The sequence below is a fragment of the Ictalurus punctatus genome, chromosome 17 (genome assembly GCF_001660625.3).
Source record: "Ictalurus punctatus breed USDA103 chromosome 17, Coco_2.0, whole genome shotgun sequence".
Classification (NCBI taxonomy): Eukaryota; Metazoa; Chordata; class Actinopteri; order Siluriformes; family Ictaluridae; genus Ictalurus; species Ictalurus punctatus.
This window is the reverse complement of record NC_030432.2, coordinates 2,203,395-2,213,394: the sequence shown is the minus strand read 5'-3', so window position 1 is coordinate 2,213,394 and position 10,000 is coordinate 2,203,395. Positions and strand designations below refer to the sequence as shown.

Sequence of the window (10,000 nt, the reverse complement as noted above, 5' to 3'; positions counted from 1 at the left end):
TGAAGAAAGCTTTGAGCAGATACGGTGATGCTGAACACTGTGAACACATTGTTAAACCAAAGCCCTTTAATTTGGTGAGAAGAAAAAAAATCTGTTTGCTTTGACACCTGTAGGTGTGAAACGTTGCAGAAATGATTGGAAGTGAAGTCTCACAGCAGAACATGGTGAAAATGAGCAGGATCAGGGTCCTGAAGAATGTGTTTTCGGGGGAAAACTTGGCCGGTCCGACACGGTGAGGGTGTTTAGATCTTCCGTCTCTTAGATTTTTCTCCTGAGATGAAAGTCCATCTATTTTGCATCTATGCAGCCTGGAGCTTATCCCAGGGAACTCGGGGCACAAGGCGGGGGACACCTTGGATGGGGTGCATCACAGGGCACAATCACATTCAGCCTACAGTGCATGTCTTTTTGACAGGGGGAGGAAACCGGAGTACCCGGAGGAAACCCCCGAAGCACAGGGAGAACGTCCAAACTCCACGCACAGGGTGGAGGTGGGATTCAAACCCCCAACCGTGGAGTGTGTATACACCTCCTGCAAACGGGTCCTTTACTTTACCGGCAGACATCAGTCATTCCGAACCGGCAACGGCGCTTCCACCATACGGACTGTAAGCATAGGGACCCCCACAGGGCTGTGTATGAAGTCCTGAGCTCTAGACTTTCTTCACATACGACTGTGTTGCCTCCCAGAACCACGCCAGCACCATCAAATTCACAAATGATACTACAGTCAGTCAACTGATCATTGGGGATGAGTCCGTAGAGAGACAGCGAAAAGAAGAAAGGTAGCTCATCTGCTGGCGTGGTTCCAGAACAACAAGAACTGGAGAGATGGAGAGGATGAACACATTCAAATTCCTCATCAGCGAAGGTCCTGCAACACAACAATCCTCATAAGGAAGTCCCAGCAACATCTGTACTTCCTGAGAAAGCTAAAGAAATTTGGCACGCCAGCCTGGGAACTTCTACAGAGGTACCATCACGAGCATTCTCACCAGCAGCTTCACACTCCGGTTTGGAAGTTGCTCTGTTCTTCAGCGAGAGGTTAGAACTGCTCAACTATCGCAGGAGCAACCGAAACATCACTGGAGGACATTTATAACACCAGGGTCACCATGATATATCATTGTGGATCGACAGGTCATCAGGCTTGTCAATGACTGTCACACACTGCCACTCCCACCAGCACATACAACTGACTCTGTCCAGTTAGGTGCTGGGCTTAATTCCCTTCACACACACACACACACACACACACAAATGTATTCTGGAAAGATTTGTATCAACCAATTGTGTTGATTTCAGTGGCTAAAATATGGCTTTATCTTGATTGACCCGTGCAGCTCTTTGAAGAATACGTTTCAAAAATAATTCTGACTCAGACTTTTGCACCGTGTGTTTTAGACAAACTTGTCGACAATGTTTTCTTGAATTTTTCAGGTCCAAATCGTCATCTTCGTTACCCCCTACCCTCCCCGTTGGCATGGCAACCAGCAGCTCATCATTACCGCTAATGAAAACCAAACCTCAGCAGCAGAGATTGGTCAGCAAGGATGGGCGGAGTCTTATGCGCAGCCCTGCCTCCGGTATACGGGAAATGTGGATCGGGGCGTTTAAGGACATGTGGGGAGCGTGGCTTTCCTTGCGTTGGCGTTGGGTGGTCTTGGCATTCTGTGGTTCCTTCCTTCTCCACTGGCTTCTCTTTGCTGTACTGTGGTATGTCTTGGCGCGTGCCAATGGTGATTTGGACGTCGACCATGACAACCCGCCGCCCGGGCATACGCTGTGCGTCAAATATGTCACGGGATTCACCGCTGCCTTCTCGTTCGCCCTGGAGACCCAGCTGACCATCGGATATGGGACCATGTACCCCAACGCCGATTGCCCTACCGCCATTGCCCTTCTTGCCTTGCAGATGCTCCTGGGGCTCATGCTTGAGGCCTTCATCACTGGTACCTCCTTTTCAAATTATATTCTACGAACAAGATTGAATCATTTAGATTTTTTCAGTGTTATGTTGCTTTTTATGATTATTGGATGGTTCTCTTTGCAACATCATACTTTGCTTTAAAAAAAAAAAGTCCAGAGTAAAATGATGTATTTCTATATATAAGTAAACATTTATCCAACATTATGGGTTAAACTTTATTTGAGCCAACATGCAGCTCACACAACTGATTTTGTTTTTGTAAAAGGTAGGTAACTAAATAGTTAAGATGGGGTGTTAAATTTCTGTATTGAAAAATGCTTGTTTATGGACATTTAAAATACATTTTAAGTATTAAAGTTTGCATAAATTATGAAGGGAAAAACTGTCTATTTTGCTAACTTTGCATTTCTGGATGACTGAAAGTGTTAAATATTAAGAAATACCTCTAGGTATTGAATAACTGTGCATGCACTGTAACTTATTTAAACATTACAGTTAGCTTATAACTTGCAACACCAATATAAACAAAAATTAGTTAATCAGAGGCTTTTCTCAGGGCTTTTAAACAGAGCATGTTTGGCAGAAAACTTTTTAGTTTAAACTGTGGCTCACAGTGTTGTACATTATGTACAACAAGCAAAACTTTTTTAAAAAAATTTAAATTAAGACAATAGATGTGTCGAGTTTTACGAAACATATCGATAGAATTCGATTCGATGTTATTTATACAGCACTTTTAACAATGGACATTGTCCCAAAGCAGCTTTACAGAAATCCAGCTCTTGGCTAACAGGAGTGGAACCCGATGTGGTCTTCTGCTGTTATAGCCTTGAATATTTCTGAAATATTCACGTCCCAGAGCTCACATTTACTCCCATTCTCATGTCTGACGTGAACATTACCTCAAGATCTTGACCTGTATCTGCATGATTTTATGCACTGCACTGCTGCCACGTGATTGGTTGATAGGATAGTTGCTTGAATGATCAGGTGTATATGTGTTCCTATTGAAAAATTGTTTAAAAAAAAAAAATCACTCCTTTGTTTATTTGTCTTCTCTCTCTCTCAGGTGCATTCGTGGCTAAATTTTCTCGTCCACAGAAGCGCTGCAGTGGAATCTTGTTCAGCCCTAAAGCCGTGGTGTGTGAAGTCGAAGGTCAACGTTGCCTAATGTTTCGCGTGTGTAACCTGCTCTCGAGGCCGCTGGTCGACGTGTGTTTGAGCGCTGTGCTCTATGAGGAACAGGACGATCACACAATCCGCCAAACTGCCCTGGATTTCCTGTTGGACGGCTTGGGCTCGCGACCTTGTCCCCTCTTCCTGTCACCTTTGACCTTTCTCCACCCCTTGACCCCAGACAGCCCGCTGAATCGTGCCATGCCACCTTCAGGCCAGTCGCAGTTCGAGCTGGTCGTGTTTCTTTCTGCTTCCCAGGAGGGCACTGGATCCGCCTACCACAAGAGGACGTCCTACTTGGCCGACGAGATCCAATATGGCCGCCGTTTCACCAAGGCGGTCCTGCACGGGGAACGGCGGAACAGCACTCAGGCCATGCGCTATTTCGACACACACATGTGCCCACTTATGGGACCCAACACATACAGCAACTCTCGGGACAAGGAGTGTGTGGTACAGGTCAATGGCGATGGTAACGATGCTATGGAATAGCTGTGTGTGTGTGTGTGTGTGTGTGTGTGTGTGTGTGTGTGTGTGTGTGTGTGCCCTGCATTGTTCCTCATCCACTCTGTACACATGAAAGGACATTTCACTTGAGAACAACGATCACTTTACACTTCATTTCATTAATGATAATCACTACCTAGAACTTGGTCAGATGCTAATCGCTAGCTAGTACCTGTCTAGTTGATAATCACTAGCTAGAATCTGACTGGATCCTAATCAAATTTCAAAACATAAATTTCAAAAAGCTCTTATTTCACTCAATGGAGTAATTCTATACTAACTGACAGACAATAAATTGCTAGGAGGAAACAAATGAATGCTGATCAAGAGCATGGAAGCAACCGAGCACCAAATAGATGCTAAATCCTACCTAGCTAATCATTTATGGCTTTTCATTATTGTCTTTCTGAATAATGGTGATGACTGTCTTCGATTTTTTTTATTTTTAAGACATCATGAAGATACACAGTGAATCCACTAGCATTTTATTCAACACCACAGTCTGATTCCTCAGATCTACCCCCCGCCCCATCAGCCAGAATCGATACCATTTTGCGTTTTCGCTTCTTCAAAATGCCCAGATCAACTTTGAAAATGAGCTCCTTCATGGAACCGAGATTCAGAATAGAGAGAAAACTGTATTTTTCACCTTCAAGGACTGGATTTGAGGAACGCTGTTCTTCCTAATCCACATCACACCATCCAGACTTGAAAACGAAGGAACAGCATGAAACGGGGACGAACATTTATGGAACCGTGAAGTTTTGAGAATTAACGATTATAAGTGATGATTTTAGAGTACAATGCTGATACTGTAGCTAAACAATACTACTGCTTACAGGCTCGGTGCCAGGTGATTGTGGTACCAATTAGCAAAATAGCATTAAAATGTTAAAGATTGGAAACATGCAGAATCGCATTAGCTAGCCACTTGAGGGAATGGGGTCACTGTGTTGTTTTTTTGTTTCTGTTGTTGTTGTTGTTGTTGTTGTTGTTTTTTCATTCGAACAAAACCTAAGCGACATGCTTAGCTCTGTTAGCTTTGAGTTCAATTCTTTCTAAAAGTAAATAATTATACACAACACTAAGTGCTAATATACAGTGCTATTATTAACATATAAGCTAAGAACATTGCAGTGAATTCCATTTACTCAAGTGGCAAAGCCTGGAAAGTTTGTTTTGGTTGGAAGCCAAAGTCACGAGATATTTTCTTCCCACGTGAAGGACGAGCAATTAATGGAGTCTGCACATAGATCTGCATGATTATACTGATAGTCGCACACTGTGTATTATTATTATTATTATTTTTTATCTTCCGATTAAAACCTAGATAAAGCTCAGCATTATTAAAGTACTTATCTTCTCTGAGTCTTTGCTCTGAAGGATTTTTATGAGCAGAGGTAAATCGTTAGAGCGTTATATATTTTTTTCCTTTTAATCAATCTAATACATCCTGTAAATCAGAAATCAGAGATTTTTATATCAGTATTGGTTATGTGTGTACAACATCATGATCCCTAAGATCTTTTTTTTTTTTGCTTTTTGTACCAAATAGAAGACATTTTTTAAACACTGACTATTGTTGTACATTAAACTGTGTGGAATGGCCTATGAAAGACGTACCATCATTTTGTAACATATAACATGAAAGTTGAATTAAATAATATTCTTTAAAAAAAGAAATCTTTGATTTTGTCCCCATTCGCTGTCCATAAGACACTACAAAGATATATACTTACATATGTAGTGTGAGCAGTCATGATGTGTTATGATGTACTTCAGCCCAGTGTAATGTTTCCCAACAGCATCGTGCAGTTCTGTCCTCAGTGGCCTTCCATAACACACCACAGCAGTGATGGGCAAACTATGGCTACGGCCAGTTTTAACCAGTTATTAATGTCAAAAGTAAATTAAACATTATATGACTGTTATAACATGATATAACGTTATATAAACGTTAGTAACTGTTATAACATGATATAAGTGATGAGTGATAATCACGTGTCGTTGTTAATAAAAACAAACTGCTGTTTTTCACTGTGGTGAAAGAGACACTGTGGTATAACAGACACTTCAGGACACAATGTTTTGGGAAAAACGAACCACTTTGAAGTGGTAACGGTGACTATCTTTGAATATTTTCCTATAACACCACAACACTGAGTGAATTATTCTTTAATTCTAAAATTCCATCAAAGCACGAGGGGAAAAATAGAAAGAGAGACAGAAAATCTTCTTAACTTTGGCCTTATTGGCTTTACACAATGCCACTCACATAATTAGCATTTAGCTGCGAAATATCCTCTTTTAAAAGTCATGTATTCATATTTTAAGATCTACACGTTACACACAAGTAACTGTGTGTTATAATTCATTATACTGGCTCAGTGTGATCTGTACAAGTGTCAGTTTTTTGTCTCAAAACAATGCCTTAATAAGAGTTATTCAGTTTTTCCATTTCTCACTTCAAAAGCTTTAAACACTTTACTTCAGGAGTGTGTTAAGGACACTTGAAGCATTAGTATTAATATCTGAATGATGTGCTCGAACCACTGAGAGTTTGTTTTAAACAACAAAATGGCTAAGGCTGTGAATAAAAAGCAGATTAAAAACTTCAGGGCGGCCATTTTGAATTGTAAAATGAGCAGTTGTTAATGTTGAGAATGTTCCGGCAACTCAGTTAACATGAGATAACGTGAGGAGATATTTCTTTTACGCTTATTTCACACTGTTACTGTCCTACAGACATCCATGAATGAGATTTAAAGAACAAAGTGTCTACTGTGAGAACATTTCCAGTGGTATCTGTTTTGTTCCTTGATGGCCCATCATTCAGGACCAGGTGACTTGTACTGTATATACACCGGGTGTGTCTCAATCAGTTCCCTAGCTGGTGTTCAGGCACTGGTACAGACCCTGGCTCACTACACACTGGGACATTGATGACTCAAATTCCGGCGACATGACTACGTACTCACGTTGTAGGACCGATATCTTTCTGACATCATATGTCATATAAATTTGTTATCGTAGGCTAGCTGGTGGGTTTTTAAAATCATTCAACATTTGAGAGCTACAACAAGAACCAGCTACTTACATTTGTAACCAGTAAGGGAACGTAGTGAGCAGTCGATGCGTCCTGGTTTTTGCGGTGCATTGTGGGATTTTTTTAGGGAGCGAATGTTCCAGTGCTCGAGGCAGCCTTTAAAACCTCCGAAACCCTGATTAGTGCCCCAACTATCGAACTAAGGAGCTGATTGAGACGTGCTCAGCTGAACGTTTTAAAAGCCGGACGTAATCATTTATAAATCTTGTCAATACAAATCAATCCGCTACACTCCATAATTGGCTTTGTTTACTCCCTGTGAGTTTGGAGTAATATTAAATAATATTTCCTGTTAATAAGTAATATTAAACATTAATTAAATATAGTACTTGTCTTATGTGTTATTTGGCTCACTACTGCCATCTTGTGAACTTACCATTACAATTACTCTTTAAAGATACATTCAGTAGGATTTGTGGAGGAGGGAAAAAAGGTCTCTAATGGTTACATGAGTGGATCTGAATAAGATTTTAATGTTTTTTTCTTTTACTCTTTGAGCCCGCCTACATTTCCACCCATGACAACAACGCTCCATCCCAAAAGCTTATGGCGGTTGCTAATGCTAACTAGTTATCATTAGCAAGGGTTGTCATGGCATCACTTTCAAGTGTACTTGGATATTCAGCTGAACAAGAACCAAGTTACGACTCTGTAAACATGCAGTGATTCATGAGGACGTGAAAGGGTGTTGGGGGCATGTCTATAAAATGACGGACAGGAGGCCAATCCAAATAGAAACCGGAAGGCAGGTTCCCAAACTGGGGATTTTTCCAGCTACGTAATACACTTGTTATGAGATAATGGCTTAAACTATTTTTTTTACAGCATTTCTACATAATTTTCCAATTATTTAGATCAGTAAGAAAGGAAAGATATTGACTAATGCATTTTTAATGGGGGTTTGTGAATTGATTATTGTGTGTGTGCGCACACGTGCTGGAAACACAAGTACATTTATTCATTCTGAAGTGTTCACTCATTTAATAATGGATTTTTATTATTAACGGAATTCAACACATAGTCTAATGTAAAAAAAAAACATTAAAATTAAGATTAAAAATTAAATTACAATAAGAAAGATGGTCATGATTTTTAAAAAAGAGAGAACTAAAAACTTTTTGTTTTAAATCATGGTGACCAACATATTTCCCTTCATTTCGAAGCCTGATGTTATGATGTCGTTCATCATGCAGCTCATTATGTAAATATTCATGTTACAGATGTGTATAGATTTATATATTTATTACTCATTAATATTATTTACTAAATTCTTCTCTTATATTAAATACTATTTAAAAAAAATAGAACTAGTCAGAGTAAAATAGGAAGCTCAACATGGTTAAAGTGTGTGTGTGTGTCAGCTACTTTTGCTACAGTTACAGTGAGGCTTTACAGCTGTGCTTCTGTATTCATCAGTAGGAGGTACAATCTCTGTGTGTGTGTGTGTGTGTGTGTGTGTGTGTGTGTGTGTGTGTGTGTGTTCAGGAGCAGAATGCGGATTGCAGCTCTTTGAATGCGGCCCGTCGTTGTTTCCTCTCCTCCTCCATCCTCTGCTTCTCCTCCTTCTCCTCCCGAAGCTCTGCCTCAAACTTACTGCGTACTGACAGCACCTGAGCCTGTAAAAACACACACACACACACACACACACACACACACACACACACACACACAATATAAAAACACACATTACACACACACACACACACACTGAGGTTTTCACTCTACTGCCATTAGATGGAGACACACACAATAAAAACACACATATTACACACACACACACACACAATATAAAAACACACATTACACACACACACACACACACACACACACACTGAGGTTTTCACTCTACTGCCATTAGATGGAGACACACACAATAAAAACACACATATTACACACACACACACACACACACAGGTTTTCGTTGTAATGCCATTAGATGGACACACACACACAGACACAGACAGACACAGACACACACAGACACACACAGACACACACAGACACACACAGACACACACAGACACACACAGACACACACAGACACACACAGACACACACAGACACACACAGACACACACCAAACTCTATAACCCACATATGTGTGTAATACGTGGGTTATATAGTTTGCTGTGTGTGTGTGTAATGTGTGTTATAGTTTGTGGTACATGGTGTCTGTATAATTATACACACACACACACCACAAAATATAACACACATTACACACACTCAAAAACTGAGGTTTTCACTCTACTGCCATTAGATGGAGACACACACACACGTATTACATGAAATCTCACCTATGACACACACACACACACACACACACACACACACACACACACACACCCCTAGAGGGAGGCAGATGGTTGGATTGAACCTCAGTGAATCATCACTTTAAATGAGGTCAAGTGACACAGGAAACAGAACACACTGTCATTACACAAACACACCCGCACACACACCTTGGCCTCAAAGAAGTCACGTGCTCCCTTCACGCCCTCGTTGGACACATTGATCTCCGAGAGACGAGCCAGCGCCATAAGAGGGTCATCATCCTGCAGCTCCCCTGCTGCTGCTCTCCTAAAGATCAGGAGGAACTGAGAGAGAGAGACACACACACACACACACACACACACACACACACACACACACACACACACACACACACACACACACACACACACACACACACACACACACACACACACACACACACACACACACACACACACACACACACACACACACACACACACACACACACACACACACACACACACACACACACACAGAGAGAGAGAGGTAAACATTTTCCATCACTGATGAATTGCTGTAGTATGAGGAATAAATCACTTCAGGATGTGCTTTTATAGACAAAATGATGGTTCAGTGTTGTAAGAGTGACTCTGATTTTCCTGAAACAGCGTGATACCATGTTTCATTCCTTACAAAAACCTAAATGTCTATTTTATCTGTAAAAATAAGAACGACTCCGGTGACCTTCAACCATCAAGCAGACAGACAGCAAGAGATGAAGTGAGTCAATTGATACAGCTTACTTATGAATGCTGATTTCATGGTGATCGTAGATAGAGACTGTGTGTGTGTGTGTGTGTGTGTGTGTGTGTGTGTGTGTGTGTGTAATCTTATCCATATGGAATGCCTCAGTCACTGGAGAAACTGAGCAACACACAACGGAGCCAGTGTGTTCCACACACAGCTGCCCTTATCACCTGCCTGCCTGCCTGCGTGCGTGCGTGCGTGCGTGCGTGCGGAGGACT

The 10,000-nt window shown here is 41.1% G+C and overlaps 2 protein-coding genes across 4 annotated transcripts in view; one reads left to right on the top strand and one right to left on the bottom strand.

The window, feature by feature from the left end:
* The window catches only part of kcnj13 (potassium inwardly rectifying channel subfamily J member 13), an 18,066-nt gene extending 12,770 nt beyond the window's left edge, over window positions 1–5,296 (top strand). For 2 of the 3 annotated variants that reach the window (XM_047161380.2, XM_017490844.3), the window contains exons 2-3: window positions 1,441–1,952; window positions 3,000–5,296. In XM_047161380.2, coding sequence (XP_047017336.1) covers window positions 1,484–1,952; window positions 3,000–3,598 — 1,068 coding nt within the window. In that variant the 5' untranslated portion in view covers window positions 1,441–1,483 and the 3' untranslated portion in view covers window positions 3,599–5,296. Of the gene's footprint in view, window positions 1–113; window positions 233–1,440; window positions 1,953–2,999 lie in introns of all 3 variants that reach the window. The other variant, XM_017490840.3, reaches the window with a different exon arrangement.
* A 2,399-nt stretch (window positions 5,297–7,695) lies between these two features.
* The window catches only part of efhd1 (EF-hand domain family, member D1), an 8,584-nt gene continuing 6,279 nt past the window's right edge, over window positions 7,696–10,000 (bottom strand). The window contains exons 3-4 of the mRNA XM_017490846.3: window positions 9,182–9,316; window positions 7,696–8,335 (exon numbers count right to left, since the gene is read on the bottom strand). Coding sequence (XP_017346335.2) covers window positions 8,201–8,335; window positions 9,182–9,316 — 270 coding nt within the window. The 3' untranslated portion in view covers window positions 7,696–8,200. The remainder of the gene's footprint in view (window positions 8,336–9,181; window positions 9,317–10,000) is intronic.